The following is a 27,226-nucleotide window of genomic DNA, read 5'->3' as shown; positions in this document are numbered from 1 at the left end:
TACGGGCCAGTCTTGACAGACTCTGGGGTTGTGCGCCCATCTCACTTAAGATGCCAGAGGCCAGCGCTGTCCGGAGACACTTCCGGGTCACGTGGCCAGCGTGACAAGCTGCATCTGGCGAGCCAGCGCAGCACACGGAACGCCGTTTACCTTCCCGCTAGTAAGCGGTCCCTATTTATCTACTTGCACCTGGGGGTGCTTTCGAACTGCTAGGTTGGCAGGCGCTGGGACCGAGCAGCGGGAGCGCACCCCGCCGTGGGGATTCGAACCGCCGACCTTTCGATCGGCAAGCCCTAGGCGCTGAGGCTTTTACCCACAGCGCCACCCACGTCCCCTTGCGTGCATTACCATGTGTTTTAATTTGATTGACTTCTAAGCAGTTCTCTAGTAGTTCTCATGTGACTGGCTAATGTTGGTCACACAGGAGCTATCTAGGGAAGGAGAGACTCTTATGTGAAGCAGGATAACTGTGTTTTAGAATCCACTGTGAACACTGCTAAGTTGAATAGAGTTGTAATGGCCTGGGAATCCCAGCCTGCACAGGAGTCCCCGCCTCCAGGGCCGGCTGAGCCGGGGCAGGGCCTTGAATCTGAAGCGCCTGCACCTGTGCCGGATCCTCAGGAGCAGACACCAGCTGAATCCACTCTGGCTCCGGAGGTGATTGAGGACACAGTGCCTACAGGTGCTCCTCTCCCAGCCCTGTCAGGGGAAGGTGAGGTTGCCTCTGGGTCCAGTAACCCTCCAGCCTCTCTGGAGTTGCAGAGGCTCAGGGCAGAGAGGCGGAGGGAACTAAGTTCTCACAGGAGGAGTGCTCGCCTTCAGGCCAGGAGAGGAGAGTCACCTGTGGGCCGGGACCGCCCTATGCCTCACAGAAGATAAAGGCCAGTCAGCCCAGTCCCAGGTTGCGGGAGCAACATCGTTGGTAACCTGTTCCTGCCAGCACCCTGTCCTGCTCCTCCAGAGTTCCTGACCACGCCCGGCTCCTTGCCTTGGACCTCGCTTCACCCTTGACGGACAGCCTCCATACCCTCGACCTAGGACTGGACTCAGACCACGCCGCACAGTAACCCCCCTCCCCCTGGGACCAGCACAGGAGTGCTTCTTCTCGGCTTGAAAGAAAGAGAGCAAAGCCACAGGAGAAGGCGAAAGTGGAAATCTCTCCTAGGAGCTGCAAGGCATAGCCTACGTAATTGAGATATGGGAGATTGCTAAGCTCTGGAAAGAGTGGAAAATAGAGTTGTTTGGAAGCTGGAAGAAGGGACTGTAGGCCCATGCTTGGACAACCATGTGACTGTGTTATGTACTGAGTTGAATAGGATCCAAAATGCAGCAGTCTGATTGGTCCTAGAACAATAGGATTCAGAATGCGGCAGTCTGATTGGTCCGCAGGACCCACCCAATCACGCTCCAGATGGAAGTGAATCCACAACCTGATTGGCCTACAGGAGAATCCTGGAATTAGCCAATCACGTGGGGCCCATTGTGTAAATAATGTATATGAAGCAGACATTCTGGGGGAACTTCCATTCCTCCTCACCACTATGAGCTGAATAAAGAGCAGGAAATCCACTCTGGACTCTGAGAATATTTCAGACTGTAAATATTATGTTTCAATTCATCTGTAACTAAGTTTCTGCAAGTTTCTGAAGGTTGAAGTCTGGACATTGGTTTACTGTCCAAAGAAGAGTGTCAGTCAGATATATAGATATGATTTGAGCTTCTTAACTGCGATATTGCTGCTCTTACTTCAACAGGAACAAGAGAGGTAAGAGTAAAATACAGAGCGCCCCTGAACATGTGTAGAACACGGGGTGTTGATTTATTTAATTTAGGATGCTGGGGAATCAGCAGACATTTATTCCATGCCAGAGCTGTACAAAACCAAGAGAAGCTTCAGGACAGAGAATAGAAAGTTCATCTTCACACAGCACATATTTAAACTATGGAACTCAATGGCAGAAATGGCATTTTCTGGGTGTGCTTTGCACATGGTGTTATCTTCAAGGGGCTTCCAACCTGCCTTGAGTCCCTGGGAAAGGCCAGGGCTGTAAACAGAGGCTCCTTCTCTCTCCCAGACACACCCCTTCAAGCATCATATTGGCCTCCTGGTGGTCAATTCCTGGCTCCTCCAGAGTCCCACTCCAGCCCTCCAAACTTGGGTGGCTCTTTCTGGCTTGCTGCAGAGCAACAGAACAGCCTGAAACGGCATGCTTTGTTCCGTGGGAAAAGTCCACCGGGAAGAACAGACCCTTCTCATTAGCAGATCTTCATGTCTGACAAAAGGAAAAACAAACAGTTTCCAAACTCATCGGGGACGCCTCGGAGCCGTGGCAGAAGCGGGGCCCAGAGGTTACTTTCTGGCTTTGTGGCAACTCGGAAGGCCGGCAGGCTCCTTGTTCCATTCTCAGGACCCCGCTGCCCCCCTGCCGCCTCCGCAGCCCACCTCTCAGCCCCTCAGGACGCCCTCTGTTCCAGGCACATTCCTGGCAAGCAGCTGTTCCCAGTTTCTCTGTCAAGGGACTAGGAGAAGTTATGACCCCACCACCCCAGCTGTGGAACACGTTCCAAAACAAGCACCGTACCCATTGGTGGTAACGCACGCCCAGTCGCAGGCCTCTGGGAAGGCTAGCATCAGATGCAGCTGACGCTTTGAATGAATAGTTCCCAAAGCAGGCAGTCTTCCTCCTCCTCCTCCTCCTCCTCCTCCTCCTCTTCCTCCTCCTCTTCCTCCTCCTCCTCCTCCTCCTCCTCTTCTTCTTCTTCAACAATGAGACCATAAGTGACTGTGGAGGCCAATTCTGGACCCACACGTCCTTCCACAGTGGGGACATTGGTTTCCAGGCAGGAGTTGATCACAGTATGGATTTGCCAAGTGTGCCTTCCTCTTAGCGTGCAAAGGTGTCATGGGCTTTGAAGACACTCAAACTGTGATGGCCTGGGATTCCGATTCTGAGAGTGGACCGGAGGAATCCCAGCCGGCACAGGAGTCCCCACCTCCAGGGCCGGCTGAACTGGGGCAAGGCCTTGATTCTGAGGCGCCTGCACCTGTGCCGGATCCTCAGGAGCAGGCACCAGGTGAATCCATTCTGGCTCCAGAGGTGGTTGAGGACTCAGTGCCTGCAGGTGAGTCTCCCCCTGGGCCCAGTAACCCTCCAGCCTCTCCTGAACTGCAGAGGCTCAGGGCAGAGAGGCGAAGGGAACTGGTTTCTCCCAGGAGGAGTGCTCGCCTTAAGGCCAGGAGAGGCGGGGCTCCTGGGGGCCGGGACTGCACCTGGCCTCAGAGAAGATAAAGGCCAGTCAGCCCGGTCCCAGGTTGCGGGAGCAACGTCGTCATTGAAGAGCTGTTTCGGCCAGCATCCAGTCCTGTTCCTCCAGTGTTCCTGTTCCCCGCCCGGCTCCCTGCTTCGGACCTCGCCTCGCACCTTGTGGACTATTTCCAGGCTAGTGACTCAGGACTGAACTTTGACTACGGTAACAGTAACCTTCCCTCCGGGACCAGCACACAAACTCAGGAAGCAAGGGAGAAATGTGCTAAGAGGAAGGCGCATTTGGCAAACCCACACCATGATCAACTCCTGGCCGGAGACCTATGTCCCCACTGTGGAAGGACGTGTGGATCCAGAATTGGCCCCCACAGTCACTTACGGATAATAATAATAATTTCTTATTTATACCCTGCACATCTGGCTGGGCCCGGCCTCCAACACAATATTAAAATACTGTAATGCCTCAAACATTTAAAGCTTCCTGAAACAGGGCTGCCTTCAGATGTCATCTAAAAGTCTGGTGGTAGTTGTTCTCTCTGACATCTGGTGGGAGGGAGTTCCACAGGGTGGGCGCCACTGCCGAGAAGGCCCTCTGCCTTGTTCCCTGTAACCTCACTTCTCACAGTGAGGGAACTGCCAGAAGGCCCTCGGCACTGGACCTCCATGTCCAGGCAGAACGATGGGGGTGGAGACTCTGGATCATCTAGTCCAACCCCCTGCAATGTGGGAATCGCAGCTAAAGCATCCATGACAGATGGCCATCCAACCTCTATTTGACCACCCAGTTAAAAAACCCCAATAAAGTAGAGCCCACCATCTCCTGAGGGTATCCGTTTCACTCTTACCATCAAAATGTTAATCCTAATGTTTAATCCGAATCACTCTTCTTATCGTTTGAATCCGTTGGTTCTGGTCCTCCCCTCCGCAGCAGCGGAAAACAAGCTTTCTCCATCATCCACGGAACAGCCATTTAGATATTTGAAGATGGCTCTCATATACCTTCTCTAGCTCCTCTTCTCCAGATCTCCATGCACGTCTGGAGCATGGAATAATTGCCCAGTTCTGCAGATGGAGAGAGGGCGAAAGTAATGTAATTCCTCACCCCAATGGAAGAGAAAGATCTGAAAATGGACACCAGGACAGAGATATTCCATCTCATTCTCATGTGGAATGTGGGCAAAGCAATTTCCATAAGAGCTGGGATTCCTTTAAAAATATATAAAGCATTCAAACGGCATAATTTGACCACTGGATTCCAATTTTGATGTTGGAATTTTGAAAGCAAAATGTGACATAAGAACTGGAGAGGTTCCCCTTCCCCTGTTCACATAATTTGATTTAATGACTGATTTGCAGAATGGTGAGCCTGGTTTTCAAATAAAGAAGTAAATAAATAAAAACTTAAAATCGAATTTAGATTAAAATACAGAACTGAAATGACAACTGAAAATAGACAAGTAATAAACACAATAAAGCACAAAAGAAACATTACCTTTCAAGTACCAGGGACACGATGGAATATTGCAGAGCAAAGGCACAGAGGAAGACAAGAAAGCGTTGGCAGGAAGGTCATCCAAATGTCATCTGGGGCTGTTGAAGAAAAGGCCCTGCTAGTTTGGGGAAATACAGTGGTACCTCGCAAGACGAATGCCTCGCACGACGGAAAACCCACAAGACGAAACCTTTTTTTGTTTTTTGAGCTGCTTCGCAAGACGATTTTCCCTATGGGCTTGCTTCGCAAGACGGAAATGTCTTGCAAGTTTGTTTCCTTTTTCTTAACACCGTTAATACAGTTGCGACTTGACTTCGAGGAGCAACTCATAGAACGCGGTGTGGTAGCCTTTTTTGAGGTTTTTGAAAACTTTGGTGATTTTTGAAGCTTTTCCAAAACTTTCCTGACACCGTGCTTTGCAAGACGAAAAAAATCGCAAGACGACAAAACTCGCGGAACGAATTAATTTCGTCTTGCGAGGCACCACTGTAAATCTGGACTCCACAAGCATTTGAATCTGCTGCATCAGCTGACCTTAAATGTTGAGGCAATTCACAATAATATTTGGGAATGGACTAAATTCAACTGAATAATTGAATATAATTAATAGTACGAAACTGATTAGGAGACATTGCAAGATTTGCAAAGCAGCGATTGGATACTGTGAAACGCTGACTGTTACTTCACATCTTTGAAGCGTGTAATTTTTTCATACATTCACTTCGAAAAATGTATAGACCATTTCCATCATAAAAATCTCTATGTGGGGTACACAAAAAAGGAATTATGAACAAAACATGGATAAAATCAGCAACGCTTGAAAAGCAAAAATTTTCAAAGCAATTATATCAAGAAAACTGTTAGTAGACATCTGGGATTATAAAATTTTTTGCATTACATATATGGCACAATTTCCTCCCAATCTCTCTGATACAGGATATTGCCTTTTCTTTTCACATTTGCTTATATGCTAAAGCTTTGCAGTAGAGAAACCTATCTGCTGCTGCATGTCTGTCTGCAAAATCCTGCACGGTGTTGGTTGGAACGGGGAGGAAGCACTGCATGTCAAACGTTGATGTTGAATATCAAATATTGGCCAAATATCCAGCCATTTGGAAAATGCCTGCTATCAGGGTTTGCAGAGGGAGCGTTTGAAGAACAAATTTCAACCAACGTGCTGCCATCTGCCTCATTGCAGGGCAGATTTTAGGCTAAACCATACGTGGAACGAGTCTGCCCCTGCGGCTTGATGGAGGTAGAAACTGTCTCTCATGTCTTGTTACGCTGCCGTTTCTACGGGGATCTACCCTCGGCATTTATCACTCCTGTTATAAAAAAATCTCCAAATGGGTCCAAACTCCAATGTCTAAATCTCCTGGTAGAGGACAAGGATCTAGAGATCACGCTAAGGGTGGCCAAATTCTGTGCGACTGCCATAAAACCTAAGGAACAAGCTGTTCTACCAAAATGATTGAGGTTTTAAATGACAATTTTAGGTTTTATTTTAGTGATCAAGATTTTAACTGCCTCTATATCTGTATTGTCTCTGTTATACCCAATTGCAATTCAATGTATCCCTGTTGTGTTTTATGATTTTCCTGATACTGTAAGTGAGCCGGAACTGGTCTGTGACCGTAATAATAAAATTCAATTCAACCAATTTCAGTGTACAGGACTCTGCTATCCTACTCAGAGAAGTGGGTCTGTTTCCCAGCACAACTGAGCTTCAGCAATAACCCACAAAGGCAGCACATCTCAGATATCTAGAAAGGGAGAGTGGTTCAAAGAACGGGGGGAGACAGCCGATCTTGAATTCAGACTTTATTTTGTTTCTAAAATGAAAGTAAAAGAGCAGTACAAATATGCTTTGGCATGAGAAAGAGAGAAGATTTGTCCAGGAGCATTTTATTCCACGCCCCACCCACCCCCAACTCTTTAATTTTCTATGGGTGAAAAAAACCCCAGCTAAGAATAAAATTCTCCCCAATTGCTCGGAAGCAAGTTCCCCCCCTGCAATACCCTTGCAAAGAGATCACGTCTACATCGATATGGTGTGTACATAGCGTCATTTATAATAAATAGCTCTTCTTTAAAATCCCATATCTAACATTATATACAATGTTGTCAAGTATTAGAAATTGGGGGCGGGGGTTAATTCTTCTTCGCCTGTGAAAAAATAGCAAAATGCAGGGTCACCTTTGCAAGTTTGGAAGCCGAAACACCGGCTTGATTCCCCCGTGACCTTGGAATTCTGCCTCCACCCCCAAAATACCCTAATAGTCCAAGTGGGCTGGCCCATAAAATGAATAGGAAGAGGAAGGGAATATTGCCGCAGGGCTCAGTCCTAGTCTTGAGCGTCTCCCCAGCCTGATTCCCAGCATCTTGCTGCATCGGTCATGCAGCTGCAGCATAGAATGATCGGACTGAAGAGTTGGAAGGGAACCCTGAAGGTCATCCAGTCCAACCCCGATTTGCAATGCATCTCGCGCTTAGGTTAGTTAGGCTGAGATTTCTTTCCCCCCAGACTTGACCCACCGCCTTTGGTGCCCAGCGTTAGCCGGAAAAGGAAAGCGGAGCGGCTCTTTGGCAAAGGAGAGGCGTAGCAATGGGCAGGAGCAGCGTGCCAGTGCCAGCGCAGGAGGCTACGGGTTCGAGTTCCGACCAGGGACACGTCCGGAGGCTTCACCTTTTTGCATTTGGCAGACTTCATTCTTTCGCAGCGGAATATTGCAACAGGGTAGAAGGCCAGCTTTTTGCATTTTGAATTTCTGGATTTGTTTTGCAACAAAGCATTTCCCTTTGATCAGTGTTTTGGGATCGGTTTGCCCATCAGAGCAATGGGACAATGTGAAGAAAAAGCTGGCACCTCCCTTTGGCTTGCTTAGTGGCCTTGGCCCTCCCAGTTGCATGTCAGCCAGGGACTCTTTCGCTGAGGTCCCTGCATTGCAGAGGGTTAGACTGGATGATCCTTGGAGGTCCCTCTCAACACTACGATTCAATGATTCTGTCTACCCTCTTCCCACCCCAGTTGCACCATAGACCACTCACCCAGTCTCAATGATTTCTCCCAGTTGATTGTGGGAGAATCACTGCAGCTCCAAAGCTGTAAGAATCATAAAACTGTTGAGTTTGGGGTGCGGGGAAACCAGGGATCATCTAGCCTGACCCCTTTGCCATGCAGGAATCTCAGCTAAAGCACACTTCCTTATGCACACGTACATTTCCTCCACTCTTTCCAGGCATGGCTCACTCTTTATGTGGGATGTGAAACACAAGAGCAGTCAAGTACAACATTCCTAGAGTGAACACGTTTACACAGGGGGAGGAATGTTTGTCCAGCCAACAGGTAAACTTCCTGTTTCCTTCTGGGTTGGGACAGACTTCCGCTGCATGGAACTAGAGGTGGGCGTGGCCTCACCTGTGCAGGTAACAAAAGCATAGGACTGGCTGCCATCTCTCTCTTTTTTTGACTACGTGCATCGAAGAAGCAACATCTGCTTAGCCAAAGATGCTCTCAGCCAAGAGAGGACAAAGGGACTGTTTCCTTATGAGATAGTTTCTAGGCGTATGTTACTTTTCTAAGCTAAGTCTGCCTTCTGGGATCCGACTGTGAACAGAATGTGAGTAAACTCTTTTTATACTTTTATAGAAGACTGTGTCGTGTCTTATCTGTCTTATCTTTTATGAGGGAATAAGGGGAAAATACCAGAACAGTTATTGTAGAGGCTTTAGCGAGCCTGGGCAAACGCATCCGCTGTGAGTTTAAAAAGGGAAATGTTACTCTGCTAAAATTGTGAACTTGTTAACACAAGTTGGAAAGGCTAAAATCAGACAATATTGAAAGTGTGTGAACATTCCCACACTTTAAACCTCAACGTCCGAGAACCTCCCTTCCCCCCCCCCCACGAAAACTCAATCTCTAAAGCTGAATCGGCGCAAACAGCAATGCACAGGAAATCTGAATTGACGTTTGCTCTGATAATGCTCTCAAGAGTGTGTTTTTTTCGTGGGGGGGGGGAGATGGAGCTTTAAAGCGCAGAGCTGTGTCAGGAAAGAGCTGGGTGAAAGGTGTGTGTGGCCAAGCCCCCTGAGACAGCTTTCAAATGCCACTCTCATTCATTGCTTCTGGGTGTTGCAGCTGAATATTATCATTTTTCTGATTTCTGTTTTTATTCCCCCATGAGCAGTGAAGCCCTGCGGAATTCCCCTGCAGTCGAGGAATTCAGCAAAAGTCGCTGACTTCGAAGCAGAACTGGGAGATAACTCTAAAAACGCATTTCTTTCCTAGACGGCAGCCTGCCCGGCTAATTTGTTGCAGCAGAATCACTTCTGATAGCTCAAGGAAAACAGACCGTGAACCCAGATCCGTTGATGGGGGGGAGGTCTTATTATTCTGAGATAACAACCCTGCAAGTTGCTTCCGTCTCGGAATAATTAGAAGGCTCTGAGTTTAAGACTGGGGGTGACTAGGGCCTCTTGATTTGCCTCGGTTTCATCTCGCACCAAGTGAGGAAACTGTGCCCATTTCCTTGGATGTGCGAAGGCGGGTGGAATTTAGGGTTTCCCCGGAAACAAGCAGTGGATCAAGAATAAGGAGCTTGAATGGAAATAATCTGGGGTTCGCTGCACCCACATAATCGGTGTGTGTGTGTGTGTGTGTCCTGCTGTCTGAACATGGAGAACCTCCAACTACCGCAAAATTAGCCTGGCTTGGGTCATTCATGTTGCACGTAACTCAATGTTAAGTCCTGTTGAGCTCAATAGCACTTAGAAGCATAGAGTTGCAGAGTTGCAAGGGACCCCCAAGGCTCACCTAGTCGAACCCTGTACAACGCAGGGATCGCGGCTTGTAAATTAAGACTCATTTCTCCCGGCGCAGCTCAGATGTGTGTGACTAATTGCCTCTAGTGTGGGGCTCTACTGTTAAGGGTGTGGGATGTGATACATAAGGAGCAGTCAAGTACAACATTCCTCGTTTTCCTAGAGTGGACATGCAGGGGGATGTTTGGTCCAGCCAGTTGAATACTTCCTGTTTCCTCCTGGGCTGGAGCATCCTTCCTTTGCATGTGACTGAATGAGGGTGTGACCTTACCTGTCCAGGTAACACAAAAGGATAGGACACGCAGCACACTCTCTCTTTGACGCCATCCATTGTTGGATCAGCTTTTTGGATAGAAATGCTCTGTTGGCTTCCAGCCAAGAGAGGACACTGGGATTTTCCCAATATGGGGTACATCCACATGTACATATTTGTAACTAAGTCTGCCTTCAGGGATCCAACTGTGAACAGAATGTGAGTAAACTACTTTACACAAGATTGTGGCGTGTTTATTCTTTTAAGAGGGATATAAGGTAACTTACCAGGAACCTAATAGTGAGAGGCTTACACGAGCCTGCAACCAGCTACCCGTTGTGCATTTGAAAAGGGGAAAGTGAAACTCTGCTAAGTTATAGAACTCGCTAGCGCAAGTTAGGAAGGATATTAATAAACAATATATCCTTTCCTGCCTCTCTGAACATTCCCACAAAGCGAACCATAGTGATCAACACACATTTGAGGTTCACTATATTGCAGGGTTATGAGTATAACCATAAAATTGGTTGCAAGGGACCCTCAAAGGTCATCCAGCCCAAGCCCCTGAGATGCAGGAATCGCAGCAAACTGATGGTATTCAGGATAATTTTATAATATGACTTTTCTCGTGGTTGTGCTGTTTAGCCTATTTGTTAAGCTGTTTTGTTAACAGTGCTTTTTTGAAGGAGGTTGTTTTACCGATGATTTGTTAATTATTTTATATGATTTATGTTGTAATTGCGGTGTTCTGCTATGGTATTATTTATTGTACGTAAGCCGCTTTGTGACTCGGGTGAGTTAAAAGCGGTGTACAAATATACAAATGAAATGAAATGGATGAAAGCACATCAGGGGAGCCTTGCTGGGACAGAACAAAAAACTCGTCTTGCCTCTTGCAGAAAAACAGATATTCTCAGGCATCGATCAGGGATTTTCCAAGGGGATGGGGGCAAAGGAAAACACAGAAAGAGAGAGAGCAAGCTAACACCCCCCCAAAAAAATTAGAAAAGCACCTGTACATTGTGCCTCCTATCTCAGGTTCTACAAAGGCTAGAAACTTATTCTTGATTTTTTGAATGAAAAATAGGGATCTGGAGATTATAGTTCATATGGAAGGGGGGGAACTGCCCTCTTTGTCGCCCTGGGAGCACTCATATTTTCAGGGTCTCATGAAGAGGGGCATTCCCAAGGGATTAGAACAGGCTTCCTCAACCTCGGCCCTCCAGATGCTTTTGACCTGCAACTCCCATGATCCCTAGCTAGCAGGACCAGTGGTCAGCGATGATGGGAATTGTAGTCTCAAAACATCTGGAGGGCCGAGGTTGAGGAAGCCTGGATTAGAACCGCAGAATCGTTGAATTGTGGAGCTGGAAGAGACCTCCATGGGAGTTGTTCACACAACAGGTAGATTCACAGTGGCCCAGGTACGTGTTGCCAGGTGCATGCAGGTCTCCATTGTGAATTGTTGCCTTAAAAGGGCAAGGAATTAATGAGGAATGCTGGGAAGAACACAGATAGGCGAAAATGCTACATGACTACAGCTCCCATAATCCCCAGCGGCTGGCCAGGGATGATTGGAACTCTAGACTGGCATTCTCAGGAGAGCAGTGTGTTGGCCACCCCTGAGTTCAAAGGCCAGGGACACAGGAGGGGCGCAAGACCTCCCTACCATGTTTCAGTTTCAGTAAATGCCATCTTTGAGGTCCTGAGCCGGGGCTTCACTGTGTTCCCAACGCTGGATCTGAATTGTGAAGGAAGTGCATCTGAGCATGTGCAGAGTGCATGTCCGGAACTCGCCCCCAGAACCCTGGACAGCCATTGCTAGGTAGCATGAGGGTTCCTGTGCTGGGCTAAACCCTGGCTTTTCTCAGTACCGGATTGCTGACTTCCTGGGATCCTGCAACCCAGACTTTGCTCCTCTTGGATCAGGGTTTCCAGGGACAATTAATCCTCAACTTGAGAAACTGTGGCTCATTTAAGCCAGCTGGCAGATATTGCTTTCTCGCCTCCCTTCTTACTCCCAGGTAATGAAATGCGTGAGGGAAGATCTCATTCGCTCAGTGCCTCCCCTCCCCGTTAAGCCACTATTGCTTAACGACGCGGAATGGGCATGATTGACAGCGGCGAGAGCAATATGCTCGCTTAATGCTTCCTGGCCTAATTCTGCCTCCTAAGAGGCCTGTACAGCTTTGCCAAAATGGACGGATCAGAAAAGGGGTTTTTATCGAGCGTGGCCGTGAATTGCACACATGCACACACGCATGCATGCAGAAAGATGCATTTGTTTCCGCACCCTCCTTCCGAAAAGAGCCCAGGGATCTTTCCTCCTCCATTGACCCATCCATCTTCCCCCTCCACGCTTTGCCGCTCTGGAACCAGCCACAGGGCACAGGGCGGCATCCCAGAGGGTTCGTCTGCAACCCAGCCGGCCTCGACTTCCTCCTTTGCCTACGTGACGCTTCGCGGGTTGCCTCTGCCGCCGCGGCCGGGGTCACATGGGCAGAAATATAAAAAGCTTTCGCCTAAGACCGTCTTAGCCTAATTTGCTCGCTGGTGCGTGAGCCTGTTTTACTTGGGAAGCAGAGTTGGACTGTGATTCTCTCTCTCTCTGTACTTTCCTCCCAATGCTCTCCGCTGCACCACACACAGAGTGCTCTGCACACCGATGTTCAGCAAATGTGCAGAAGGAGAAGCGACGGATGCTTGGGAGAAAGTTTAATGCTCTTAGCTCCAGAGCAGGCCACGGACAGAGGGCGAGGTCAGTGGAACTTGCCCCGGGAAGGGAGAGAATGGGGACAGGGGTTCTCCACCACCACCATCACTCAGAAAGAACAGCGGCCTCTAGGGCCAGCCCCAAACATTGTGCTGCCCAAAGGGAGTAGCAAGATGGCGTCCTCTCCCGGACCGACCTAGGACGTTGGAGATGGAAGAGAAGTGCCAGGACCCCTCCTCCTCCTTTGCAACGCCCGCCCAATGCCACAACTTCCACCATCTGAAACAACGACAGTGGTACCTTGGTTCTCAAACGGAATCCGTTCCAGAAGTCCATTCGACTTCCAAAAATGTTCAACAACCAAGGCATGGCTTCTGATTGGCTACAGGAACTTCCTGCACTCCATCAGAAGCCGCATCGAGCATTCGGTTTCCGAAAAATGTTCGCAAACCGGAACATTCATTTCTGGGTTTGCGGCATTCAGGAGCCAAAACGGACAAGTACCAAGGCGTTTGACAACCAAGGTACGACTGTAATATAAGATGGGGGACACATCCTGTGCAACTGTCCTGTTTAAAGTGGGACATCCTGAATCTACAGACGTCACCCCATAAGGCAGGTAAATAGTATCATAGAGTCGTAATTTGAATCCAATGCCGATGAACTTTAATCTTTTTTTTAGAGAGAGAGAAATCACAAACTGGTGTGGAATCATGGAGAACTGAACTGGAAAAGATGAGAAACCAAAATGGGCAGATCAAATGCTTCTCTGATTGGATGCTTCTCTGATCTGAGTTGGCAGAGGAAGGGGCCACTGGTCTGGCTGATCCCACAACGTTCTAGCATGCTCCCAGTGGCTTTGCGGGTTTGTTCCAAGGCCATTGGCCAACATCAATGGCGAAGATGTGGCTGGTTTTCCAACAGGAGCAACTGGCTGGTGGGGTCAATGGACTTCTCACTGGTTCATTTTTGCCTGCTAAATACCACTCTTTTGTATGGCTACTGCATTTGTGCAGGAAAACAGCCGTTCCTAGAAAAGTGGGAATCTCTTGGCTGCAGGGGTGATGGGTCGGAGCTTGCCCCCACAAGTCAGGACGTTGCTGGCATGATCCTGCGCTGTGCCTAAGGAAAAGAGCAATGCAACCGCCCTCCAAAACAGAGACGGATTTGACAGGAAGCTCTAGGGGCTGAGGGCAAAAAGAGGGAGGGGTAGGTCAAGACTGGGGAGATATGGGGCACAGCTCTGAGCCCCGTGCAGCAGGACTTGGGTGTTTCGCAGGCTTCATGTACTCTTGCATAAAAGGTCTTCTCTGCAAGGAGGGGTGAGTTCATCCACGTTGTGGAAAGCACACAAGCCCAGAGGTGCGCGACCCAGGAGCTGCTTTGCACGGCCTCATCCCCTGAAGTGGAGATCTCCCTGAATGAATGGGATGCAGCACATCAGTGGCCGCCTTTGGCCACCCAAGCGCCAACACGCACCATTCGTAACTAAAGACATTTGCACACTTAGGGTCAGAGTTCCCTGCCCCGTATCTGATGCACAAACCCCTCCACACAGGGGAGAAAGGAGCTAACTCACCCCTAAAATGAAGGGAATGAAATGAATGGCGTGGGGTGACCCAGAAGTTAATTTCCCCCCATTTATTGGCCAGGGGTGGGGAGAGATGCTATGTCCTTCCATCAGTCTACACAGAGGTATAAATCACACTCAGCCAGGATAGCCACCGCCGCTCCCCACCCTGCCCCACTTTATCCCATACCCCCTCCCATGGGGGGGACACCCCGATTTTCAAGTTTCACATTTTTGTGGAGCTGCTGCAACTGGGAGCATTCGGAAGTGCGGCCGGCGGGACTCCCTTCCAGGGAAGAATGGGCTCGAAGCAGCTGACCCCTCTGGACCTCCATATCTCACCCCCCCCTTTCTGCAGCTGAGCCCCCTCTGAGCTCTCCATGACTCGGTTTCCCCGTGACCCAGGGAGCCAACCCATCTCTTGCTCTGTCCTCCTAGGCTCACGACGCCCAGCCCAGCTGCCAACTCTTCCCTTCCCTTTAGATTGTCACCTGCATGAATTCTTGGTTACGGTGGGCACCATTCCTCCCAGCCTGGGGTCTCTGCCTGCCTATCTCCCCACCCCATCCCCACCGGTCTCCTCCTCCTCCCCTTCCTCTGCCATGTAGGACAGTCCCGGAGAGGGTCTCGCCATCCTTCAGACCGAGCTGCGCCGCTTCATGAGTCCCTGGAAGGCGGAGAGGCTGTGCAGGCCCGTGGAGACAGAACTGATGGCCGAGCGCTGGGCGTTGCAGAAGCACCGGTTGGGCGGCGTCTCCGGGTACCGCCCCGGCGACGAGTGGCTCTGTTCCATGCAGGTGTCCGAGGTGGAGAGGTCCCTGGGGATGATCATGGGAATGGAGTACTGCAGCTTCTCCCGGCTCTTGTACCAAAGGCAGGAGCACATGGACTGGAAGTGCAAGACCTCGGCATAGACGTTCCGGAGGCCCCCACGCCCCCCGGCCCCGCCGCCCACCCCCACGCCCCCCAGTGCGGCGGCCGTGGAAGACGCCGTGGTGTCCGTGGTGTGGACGCTGCTGGCTTGGCCGTTGCGGCTGAGCAGCGCCCGGTGCTCGGCATCCCTCTTCTCATCCTCGGCGTTCATGGTCATGAAGCGCAGCACCACCAGGTTGAGGAAGGCGCCGATCACGGTCAGGCCGGTGAGGATGTAGATGAAGCTGAAGGCCACGTACTGGGGCTGAGTCTGCAGGGCCTGCTCCTTCTGCAGGGCCACATAGTCTCCGAAGCCGATGGTGGTGAGCGTGATGAAGCAGTAGTAGTAGGCCTGGAAGAAGGTCCAGTTTTCATAGTAGGAGAAGGCGGCGGCCCCGATGCAGAGGGTGCTGATGCAGGAGAAGAAGCCGATGGTCACCATGTTGGCCATCGAGACCTCCGGCCGCCTCATCCCAAGGCACTTCTTGATCCGGTGCAGGAGGTACCTCACCAGCGTGTTAATCCTCTCCCCGAGGCTCTGGAACATGACCAGGGTGAGTGGGATCCCCAGCAGGGCGTAGAACATGCAGAAGACCTTCCCGCCATCGGTGCTCGGGGCCGCGTGGCCATACCCTGCGGAACAAAGACACAAAGCAGAGGCAAGCCCGGTCAGTAGCGCCTCGCGGGTTACGGGGACCGGTCGCTGGCGGGGAGGAAGGTGGAGAGAAGGGCCTCCCACCTCCTCGTCTGGCCGGCAGGCAGGCGTGCTGGGAGTTGGCTCCTCCTCCTCCTCGTCCAAAATGGCAGCTGGAGAGACGGGAGGGGAGTCGGGATGGGCGCCGCTCTGGCCTGCAAACTCGGTGGTGGTGTGTCTGGGCCACGGTCCTCCTCTTCCGGTCCATGTGCTCCTGATTCTGGTACAAGAGCCCGGAGAAGCCACAAGGCTCCATCGCCATGATGATGTTGTTGCCGTCGCCAATGCCGCCGCCACCCCATCCCTTCAGCCTGGGCACGCAGCAGAGCCACACCACCAGGTCTGCAGGCAGGAGCAGCGCCCACCTCAAGCAAAGTGAGGGGGCAAAGGGGGGAATGGGAGGGTCAGGGACATGGGGGGGTTGGCCTTGTTGTAGGGCTCACCGTATGGGGCATGGGGGGCTGTGTGGGGAGGAGAAAGGGATGGGCAAACGGAAACTTGGAAGGGTGGAGGGGGGAATCGGAGGGGAACAAAGTCACGGAGTGTGGTGTGGCTATGCAAAGTGCCCGAGGTGTGCTTCCCCCGCAGACCCACATATTTAGTTATCTATTGTTAAGTACAGTCATACCTCGTGTTGTGTCCGCTTCAGGTTGCTATTCTTCGTGTTGCGGACTGCCGAAACACGGAAGTACCGGAATGGGTTACTTCTGGGTTTCAGCAGTCGCGCATGCACAGACGCACTAAATCACACTTTGCGCATGCGCAGAAGCGCCGAATTGCATCCCGTGCATATTGCAAACGCTGCGGGTTGCGAACGTGCATCCTGCACAGATCGCGTTCGCAACCCGAGCGCCCACTGTACTCTTCACCTTAAAGTCCAACTGTCAGGGAGCTGACAAGGAGAGCAGGTCATTCCCAGATCAGAGAAAGACAGGGAAACACCAGCTAACACAATTAATTAGTTTGTTTTTTCCGTTAAGGAAGCAGAACAGAGACTTCTCAGGGTTGATCCCGTCTAGATGAAGCGGTTGCCCAGACTGGCTTGTAACGCCGCCGCTGCCCCCTCCACTCCTTATCCCTCTGTGTCCGGCCCTTCACTCTGTCTACACAACTCCCAAGGGACCCTCTCTGTGTCTGCCTGGCTCCCTGCTCTGCAACATGCCTCAGACGCCTTGTTCTCATAGCTGTCAACTTACAGATTTGAAAATAAGGGACCAGCAGCCTCGAAAATAAGGGATCAACAGCCAAAATAAGGCATCAACAATTACTTTGATAAAATACATATTTTGTTGCATGCAAATGGCTTTAGATATCTATTAGGTCCATAAATTACCATATAGCATATATTCAACACACAAAAAACAGCAACAATTTGTTGTTGACAAAGCACAGCTGGACATAGAAAGGGCCCCATTACCTTCAGTAGCTTATTTAAGGGACATCATCAATAAGGGACAGCAGCGGGACATGGCGCTGGGATAAGGGACTGTCCCGCCAAATAAGGGACGCTTGACAGCTATGCTTGTTCTGGGATTGGAGGGGGCTTTCGGCTGTCAGAGGAGAAGCTGTCAGGGTGGCTCTGTGGTGGAGTTGCCAGGTCAGATCCCTGTCTCTGCCTTGAGCTGGGCCACCTGCCTGTTTCCTCCTCTTTCTCCTTCTCCAAGATCCCAGCCTCCAGCACTTCCCAGCTCTTCCCCTCCTCTGGGATGTGGGCCTAAACCGCTATTCCCACTGCTAGGATCCAGAATCCAAATTATCTCCCTCTTTGCTTTCCCTGGCTTGGCTCTTCCACCATTCCTCTTCATCCAGCCAGTGCCTGACACTAGGGGCAGATTACAGCATATAATAATAATAATAATAATAATAATAATAATAATAGTAATAATAATAATAATAATAATAATAATAATAATAATAATAATAATAATAATTTGTACCCCACCCATTTGGCTGGGTCTTCCCAGCCACTCTGGGCTGCTTCCAACAAAGATTAAATATACATCAAAATGTCACACATGAAAAACTTCCCGGAGCAGGGCTGCCTTCAGATGTCTTCTAAATGTCAGGTAGTTGTTTATCTCTTTGACATTACAAAACAACATTAAAAATAAACAACAGCAACAACGACAACAATGTATTATCTATATCCTGCCCATCTGGGTGACTCCCAACAGAATTAAAAGCACAATAAAACATTAAACATTAAAAACTTCCCTAAACAGATGTCTTCTAAAAGTCAGATAGTTGTTTATTTCCTTGACATCTGATGGGAGAACGTTCCACAGGGCGGGCGCCACCACCGAGAAGGCCCTCTGCCTGGTTCCCTGTAAGCTCACTTCTCACAGGGAGGGAAACTCCAGAAGGCCCTTGGTTAAGGTTACCAGACAACCCCATTTCCCCGGATTTACTAATCAGTCCCCTGACAAAATCCATCTATTTAGTAGGAAGTTGAAAAGTTCATTGAAAAAAATCTGGTAACCTTACCCTTGGCACTAGACCTCAGTATCCTGGCTGAACAATGGGGGTGGAGACGCTCCTTCAGGTATACTGGGCCGAGGCCGTTTAGGGCTTTCAAGGTCAGCACCAACACTTTGAATTGTGCTCGGAAATGTACTGGGAGCCAATGTAGGTCTTTCAAGACCGGTGTTATATGGTCTCGGCGGCCGCTCCCAGTCACCAGTCTAGCTGCCGCATTCTGGATTAGTTGTAGTTTCCAGGTCACCTTCAAAGGTAGCCCCACGTAGAGCGCATTGCGGTAGTCCAAGTGGGAGATAACCAGAGCATGCACCACTCTGGCAAGACAGTCTGCAGGCAGGTAGGGTCTCATCCTGCATCCCAGATGGAGCTGGTAGACAGCTGCCCTGGACACAGAATTGACCTGCGCCTCCATGGACAGCTGTGAGTCCAGAATGACTCCCAGGCTGCGCACCTGGTCCTTCAGGGGCACAGTTACCCCATTCAGGACCTGTGAGTCCCCCACACCAGCCTGCCCCCTGTCCCCCAAAAAATATTACTTCTGCCTTGTCAGGATTCAAGCTCAATCTGTTGGCCGCCATCCATCCTCCAACCGCCTTTCAACGGCTGAAACAACTTTCGACCCTAAAAACAAGGCGGGTCCTAAGAACATACTACTCCAGTGTCAAGAGTAAAGAGGTGTTTCTTCTGCAACCTTTGGAAGCCATACGACAAAGGTGCCATAGCTTAGGGGCCACCACTGAGAAGACCATATCCTGCTGGACCAGAACCACCCCTGAGCCTCTGAGGATGGAGGAACTACAAAGAGAGCCCCCTCTGCTGATTTCAGCACCCACTGCAGGGAAGGAGGCAAAGCTCTTGATATTTCACCTTCTGGTTCTCCTCACAAAGCGTGGTTGATTTGCCAGCTGGGATGTACGGAACTGGAAAGCAAAAACTCTCGTTCCAGTTTTAAAGGTCAGGTTTTCCAGGGGGCTTGCATGACAGCTTCTGTCCCCTAACCCCATTTCAAATTGGAAGCCTGTTTGTGTTGGGTTTTTCTTTCTCTTGAGATGGTCAATGGTGCTACTCAGAGGCTTGGCAGCACACCTGTGGTCTCTTGACAATGTGACTAACTAAAAGGGGAGTTTACTTTCTGCAGGGAACACGGGTGGCGCTGTGGGTTAAACCACAGAGCCTAGGACTTGCCGATCAGAAAGTCGGCGGTTCAAATCCCTGCGACGGGGTGAGCTCCCGTTGCTCAGTCCCTGCTCCTGCCAACCTAGCAGTTCGAAAGCACGTCAAAATGCAAGTAGATAAATAGGTAAACGGATCGTGCGCACCCCGGAAATGATCTCTTTCAGCTTATGCCTTCTGGAAGAAGGTACAGGGTTATAAAGACCAGGACTAGCCACCTGAGAAACAGTTTCGATCCAAATGTGATTTTGGGTTTAAACGCAGTGTAAGGTAGTCTCTAAGGGACGCGGGTGGCGCTGTGGGTTAAACCACAGAGCCCAGGACTTGCTGATCAGAAGGTCGGCAGTTCGAATCCCCGCGACGGGGTGAGCTCCCGTTGCTCAGTCCCTGCTCCTGTCAACCTAGCGGTTCAAAAGCACATCAAAGTGCAAGTAGATAAATAAGTACCGCTCCGGCGGGAAGGTAAACGGCGTTTCCGTGTGCTGCTCTGGTTCGCCAGAAGCGGCTTAGTCATGCTGGCCACATGACCCGGAAGCTGTACACCGGCTCCCTCGGTCAATAAATCGAGAAGAGCGCTGGAACCCCAGAGTCGGTCACGACTGGACCTAATGGTCAGGGATCCCTTTACCTTTACCTTACTTTCTGCACCGAATGAAAGGATGTGATAGGGTAATTGGTTATTTGAAAACTGTGTTTAAGTTAATCAAATGTTTTCTGTGCTGCAGGTGATGAGTGATGGCTTACAGCATTTGACTGTTAAATATTTGAAATAAAACTAAGCAAAGATATTTATTTCTTTGCCCCAGTTGCTGCGCACACTCTGTGTTGGCACAGAAGTCCAACAGCCAAACGAGACAGAAATTTCAGCCAGTTGAATCTAGGATTGGGGGAGAAATCCAATGCAGAACATGCTCAAAACCAGCTCTTCCCAATCCACACTTTCCAAGGCGATATGCAGATTGAGACTCCGACGTCTTTCAAAATTCGCACTTAGCCAAATTTTGCAATGCAGTGCTCCAATCAAGCAATAAATGCAAACATTACAGGAGCATGTGCATAAGAATGAAGGTATTAGTGCAAATAACGTACAAAAAAAAAAAATAGGGGAAATGGCTTGCAGAAAATGATAAGGCTGCATATAGATCTGTGTTTATCAGGACAGGTTTGCACTGAAATCCTGACAAATTTTCATTGGTAATCACAAATCGCCACCAGATGCAGAGGACTGTGTTTAAGACTGGGGGGAAATGAGAAAGTGAGAGATCATGAATTGACAGGTCCTTCCATCCCTAGTTAAATTGGATGCAGGAAATGACAATATCCATGAGTCTCAGCAGCCACGGTTGTTACTGGGCTGGGTTACTGGGTTGCTACTGGGCAAGAGAAGCCAGGCCTTCGAGACAAACTAGACAGCTAGGTCGCTTCCCATTGCTGGCCCTTTGCAGTCCCGGATTTATGTGGGGACCCCCAAAAAATCTAAAGGGGAAAAAATATGGATGTATATTTCCAAAATATAAGATAAAAAACAAATAAAATAAAACCTGTTTTGTGTTGTGTAGGCTCCTAAGATGTAAGTCATGGGGCCCGCCTGCTAGCCGCTCCCTCAAATATCACTGGTTTGCTCCTTTCTATATATAGGGTGGGATGTGGGTGGTGCTGTGGTTTAAACCACAGAGCCTAGGGCTTGCCAATCAGAAGGTCGGCGGTTCGAATCCCTGCGACGGGGTGAGCTCCCGTTGCTCGGTCCCTGCTCCTGCCAACCTAGCAGTTCGAAAGCACATCAAAGTGCAAGTAGATAAATAGGTACCACTCCGGCGGGAAGGTAAACGGCGTTTCCGTGCGCTGCTCTGGTTCACCAGAAGTGGCTTAGTCATGCTGGCCACATGAACCGGAAGCTGTATGCCAGCTCCCTCCGCCAATAAAGCAAGATGAGCGCCACAACCCCAGAGTCGGCCACAAGTGAACCTAATGGTCAGGGGTCCCTTTACCCTTTACCTTAAACAAGCTCTAGTTTAGGTCCCCACTCTCTTATGGGCCCCAAAAATTTTTAAAGGGAAATGAATTGGATGTATATTTCCAAAATATAAGATAAAAAACAAATAAAATAAAACAGCAACAGTGTTTTGTGTTGTGTAGGCTCCTAAGATGGAAGTCATGGGCCCTGCCTGCTATCCTGCTCCCTAAAATATCCCTGGTTTGCTCCTTTCTATATATAGGGTGCCGACATTCATAGAATCATAGAATCATAGAGTTGGAAGAGACCACAAGGGCCATCGAGTCCAACCCCCTGCCAAGCAGGAAACACCATCAGAGCACTCCTGACATATGGTTGTCAAGCCTCTGCTTAAAGACCTCCAAAGAAGGAGACTCCACCACACTCCTTGGCAGCAAATTCCACTGTCGAACAGCTCTTACTGTCAGGAAGTTCTTCCTAATGTTTAGGTGGAATCTTCTTTCTTGTAGATTTGGATTCTGCATGGACTGGTTGCAGGGCAACATGTGCAAATGGCTTGAGATACCTATGAGGTCCACAAATGACCATAGAGCATATATTCAACACAAAACAGAGACAAATTGTTGTTGGCAAATGACAGCTGGACATAGAAAGGGCCTCATTCCCTTCAGGAGCTGAGGGCCACATCCAACCTCAATCCGGCCCTGGCCCTTTGTAGTGGGGAAGAGAGGGCTAGTGGGAAGAGCTCGCTGGCAGTTAACCCATGACGAGCCGGGCTTGAACTTAAGTCGAGTTGTGGACTCGGATAATGAGCTGGGGGAGGGGATGAGAAAACTTTGAGATCAACACAGCACATTTGGAACTGTGGCAATCTCTTGGGTGCAGTCCAGTTGCACATCGGAAGAAAACACACAGCCACAATTCTTCACAGCTGGCGAATCTCTGTCCAGGAATCAAAGAGCATCAACTCATAAGACCTTCTGGCACAGGAGAGTGGTTTATACAGGTGAAACTCGGAAAATTAGAATATTGTGATGACATGGCTCCCCAAATCAACACAGACTGCGGAAACTTCACACTGGACTTCAAGCATCTGGCATTGTGTGCCTCCCCATTCTTCCTCCAGACTCTGGGTCCTTGGTTTCCAAATGAGATGCAAAAGCTGCTCTCATCAGAAACGAGATTTGAGGAGCCATACCACGCCGCATTGAGGCAGTAATGGATGCAAAAGGAGCCCAAACCAAGTACTGAGTACATATGCATGCTTCTACTTCTCAGAGCTCCAATACTGCTCTATTTGCAGTCCTTGTTTTGCTGATTTCATTTAATATTCTAATTTTCTGAGATTGTGAATTTGGGGTTTTCATCAGCTGTACGCTATAATATCACAATTATAACAGATAAAGGCTTGACATATCTCGCTTTGCATGTCATGAGTCTATCTCATATATTAGTCTCACCTTTTAAGTTGAAGTACTGAAATAAATGAACTTTTCCACAATATTCTAATTTTCTGAGTTTCACCTGTATAGAAGGAGGCATTCTTACTCCCAAACCAGCCAAAGGATGCTGCCACCATTTATGGGCTTGTTTTATTTCATAGACCACTGACTGCAGGAGGAGAAAAACAAACCAACCTTGAAGCAGTTCACAAAAATGATAAAGCCATAAAATGATCACTTAAGAAAAAATTGCAGGAGCGCAGAGAGAAGAAATGCCATGGCGCATCTTCAGCAGTACAGCCAGAAGCCTTCCTCTGCCCCGGCTGCAACGAAACATGTCTCTCCTGCATCGGTCTCTACAGCCACAACTGGTGCTGCAACCTCCCAGTGGTTTGACTCTGCCCACAAAGGCACACTCTTCCCTTGTCTCCCAAGACAGGCGGATGTCAAGAACAATTACCATACCTTTCCTTGTATTAGACGAGGGTTTATAATTTAAAAATAAGCTTAGAAATTTGGGGTCGTCCTATACACGGATAGTGCATAGGGGTGACGTTTGATTGGCTGTTGCCGCGACCCGGAGATTGTCAGCAGCTATTGGGCGTGTTATTGGTGGCTGCGACAAGGGGTGGTGTTGATTGGCTGTCGCTGCGTTAATTGGGCAGGCGATTGGCGGCTTGTGCCTGTGATGGGACAGGTGACAAGCAGCTATTGCGACGCATGCAAGCAGCAGTGCAGGACATGCGGGCGGGCGATTTTTGGCATTCCTCCCTACAAAAAGCTCAACTACTCTGGGCAATCTCCCAAAGTTGCAGGTGCTGCCACACTGAACAACTGAGTTCTTGCAAATGTGGAATGGCACCGATCGAAGAGGTTCCCCAATTAAAGAGGTTGTGTTGGTGCATGTAGGGTTAAATGATCTCACAGGTAAACAGGTCCCAAGTTTAGAGAGAATTGTAGAGTTATAAGGGACCCCAAGGATCATCTAGTCCAACCCCCTGCAATGCAGGAATATGCAGTTGTCCCATACGGAGATCAGATCTGCACCATGCTCTAGCCAACTGAGCTATCCAGACACATCATTGTAATTTAATTTAAATTAAAAATATGGTGTGTGTGTTTTCAACTACCTTCTCAGCAATCTTAAGAAGCATTTTAACTATAATACTAAGAGGTATTATAACAGATGGAGAACTGAGGCAGCAAAAAAAATTATTGCCCAAGACCATTATGTATGTCAGGCCAGTTCTTCAAACCCATCCAAGTCAAGCACAACCATCCACAGGAGGGGTATATTTCTCAGGATCATCTCGAATAATCTTGCACCCATTTCTTGGACCAATAAGTATATCTGAGCAGCCCTTCTCTGTTATTTGCACACAAAAACCCTTTGACTTATTTACATAGGAACATGAGGAGGGAATTAGCCACAAACTCTCAAAAAGCAAAAGAAACTCACAAGCATCTTTATCCGATAAAGCTGGCAGGTCATGCATTTAAGAGAGCAGATAAAGGAGATATTAAATATATTATTTACATCCCCTTAAAAAAATGATGTAGTGATGTATGGAAGTGAGAGCTGGACCATAAAGAAGGCTGATCGCTGAAGAATGGATGCTTTTGAATTCTGGTGCCGGAGGAGACTCTTGAGAGTCCCATGGACTGCAAGAAGATCCAACCTCTCCATCCTGAAGGAAATCAGCCCTGAGTGCTCCCTGGAAGGACAGATCCTGAAGCTGAGGCTCCAAGACTTTGGCCACCTCAGGAGAAGAGAAAAGACCCTGATGTTGGGAAAGATGGATGGCACAAAGAGAAGGGGATGACAGAGGACGAGATGGTGGGAGAGTGTTCTCGAAGCTACCAGCATGAGTTCGACCAAACTGCGGGAGGCAGTGGAAGACAGGAGTGCCTGGCGTGCTCTGGTCCAGGGGGTCACGAAGAGGCGGACATGACTAAACGACTAAACAACAACAACAACAATAATAACAATATTTTATTTGTACCCCACCCATCTGGCTGGGTTTCCCCAGCCACTCTGGGCAGCTTCCAACAAAGATTAAAAATAAATTGCATGGATAATTTGTGTGTATCTTTGATGTTTTTGTTCTGTTTCCCAAGAAAGTTCTGCAGGTAGAATTTTGAAAAATTTCTAATGGGTCCGAACAATGCTTCATTCCAAAAGGACTCGGTTTTTATGCATCCAGTCACTTCAGACTGTGCAATATTAATATCTGCAATAGTTTAGCCTGAAGGATACTGAGAGGAAATATGACAGCCATCTTCAAACATCTGAAAGGCTGTCCACAATGAAGAGGGAACAAGCTTGCTTTCTGCTACTCCAGAGGCTGGGACATGAACCACTAGCTTCTAGTTGCAAGAAATGAGATTCCGGCTAAACATTAGCAAGGACTTTCTGGTGGTCAGAGCTGTCCATGGAAAGGACTCCCTCAGAAGGTGGTGGATTCGCTGTCAGTGGAGGTTTCTAAACAGAGCTTGATTGGCCAACCTAAACGGCCTCGGTCCAGTATACCTGAAGGAGCGTCTCCACCCCCATCGTTCTGCCCGGACACTGAGGTCCAGCTCCGAGGGCCTTCTGGCGGTTCCCTCACTGCGAGAAGCCAAGTTACAGGGAACCAGGCGGAGGGCCTTCTCGGTAGAACAACAACTACCAGACTTTTAGAAGACATCTGAAGGCAGCCCTCTTTAGGGAAGCTTTTAATGTTTAACAGACTACTGTATTTTAATATTCTGTTGGAAGCCGCCCAGAGTGGCTGGGGAAACCCAGCCAGATGGGCGGGGTATAAATAATAAATTATTATTATTATTATTATTATTATTACTACTACTACTACTACTACTACTACTACTACTACTACAGTCGTACCTCCGCTTACATATCCCTCCGCTTATGTAAATTTCAGGATACGTAAGCGGCAAACCCGGAAATATACTTCCGGGTTTTTGCCATGCACACATGCGCAGAAGCGGTCTCTCCAGTTGTGAAAACCTCGGGATCTGGCCGGACCTCCGGAACGGATCCCCTTCGCAACTGGAGGTACCACTCTACTACTACTACTACTACTACTACTACTATTATTATTATTATTATTATATCTTGTAGGCATTATTCTTTAGCTGTCATTCCTGAATTGCAAGGAGGTTGAACTAGATGGCCTTTGGGGATCTCTCCCAATTTTACAATTCTATGATCCCACCCCCCCTTCATGGATCACTGCCTTGCCGTGGTGAAGGGGCTTGAATAACTCAAAGGCGCTATGAGCTACGCCGTGCAGGGCCACCCAAGATGAACAGGTCATAGTGGAGAGTTTTGACCAAACGTGATCCACCTGGAGCAGGAACCGGCAAGCCACTCCAGTATCCCTGCCAAGAAAACTCTATGGACAAAGACAACAGGCATATAAAAGTTATGACGCTGGAAGATGAGCCCCTCAGGTCGGAAGGCGTCCAACATGCTACTGGGGAAGAGCGGAGGACAAGTACAAGTAGATTCAGAGCTGATGAAGTGGCTGGGCCAAAGCCGAAAGGACGCTCAGTTGCGGTTATGCCTGGAAGCGAAAGGAAAGTCCAATGCTGTAAAGAAAAATATTGCATAGGAACCTGGAATGTAAGAATCATGAACCTGGGTAAGTTGGATGTGGTAAAAAATGAGATGGACTCCCTGGAAAAGACCCTGATGTTGGGAAAGATGGAGGGCACAAGGAGAAGGGGACGACAGAGGACAAGATGGTGGGACAGTGTTCTCGAAGCTACCAGCATGAGTTTGACCAAACTGCGGGAGGCAGTGGAAGACAGAAGTGCCTGGCGTGCTCTGGTCCAGGGGGTCACCAAGAGGCGGACACGACTAAACAACTAAACAACATGATCCCACCATCTGGCGAACAAGAGACTGTAGCCAGAACTCTGGCCTCAGAGGTCTGTGCTGGTCCACCCTGCTGCTCCCTGTTCCCTGGCCAATCCAAGGCCCCTGTGTACCTTTCCCCAAGACTCGTAGCGGGCAATTCTTCAAGTAGAGGACTATCTTTTGCAAAAGTGGGACACTTCCCACCTCTATTCCCTCGGCACGTGTGCGAGAAACAAGCCGGCGGGTGCCATTTTGATAAATAATGCATAAACGGCGCAGAATTCAAGTTTTCTTGGCAGAGACTCTTGACATATTTATGCACGGAGTCCTGAATTATGCATGGCATGGAGAAAGGGGAGGAAGAAAAGTGTTTCTCCATCTCTCGTCACGTTAGAACTTTGGGGCATCCAGGGAAGATGAGCGTTGGAAGATTCGAGGCAGGCAAAAGGGAGTTCTTCTTCTGCGCAGCGCATGGAGTTCAACTGCGGAACTCCTTGCCACAAGAGGGAGTGATGACCACCAACCTGGATGGGTTTAAAAGAGGGCTGGACAAATCCCCCTTTTTTTCAGCTGGACCTCGCCGGAACTAAGTTCTG

General features: G+C 49.1%; 1 protein-coding gene across 1 annotated transcript in view; it reads right to left on the bottom strand.

Annotated features, from left to right (window-relative positions):
- Positions 1-14,171: 14,171 nt before the first annotated feature.
- The window catches only part of KCNK3 (potassium two pore domain channel subfamily K member 3), a 99,317-nt gene continuing 86,262 nt past the window's right edge, over positions 14,172-27,226 (bottom strand). The window contains exon 2 of the mRNA XM_028725279.2: positions 14,172-15,660. Coding sequence (XP_028581112.1) covers positions 14,753-15,660 — 908 coding nt within the window. The 3' untranslated portion in view covers positions 14,172-14,752. The remainder of the gene's footprint in view (positions 15,661-27,226) is intronic.

This window comes from Podarcis muralis, chromosome 3, assembly GCF_964188315.1.
Source record: "Podarcis muralis chromosome 3, rPodMur119.hap1.1, whole genome shotgun sequence".
Taxonomy (NCBI): domain Eukaryota; kingdom Metazoa; phylum Chordata; class Lepidosauria; order Squamata; family Lacertidae; genus Podarcis; species Podarcis muralis.
This window is presented reverse-complemented; position numbering and strand designations above follow the sequence as displayed.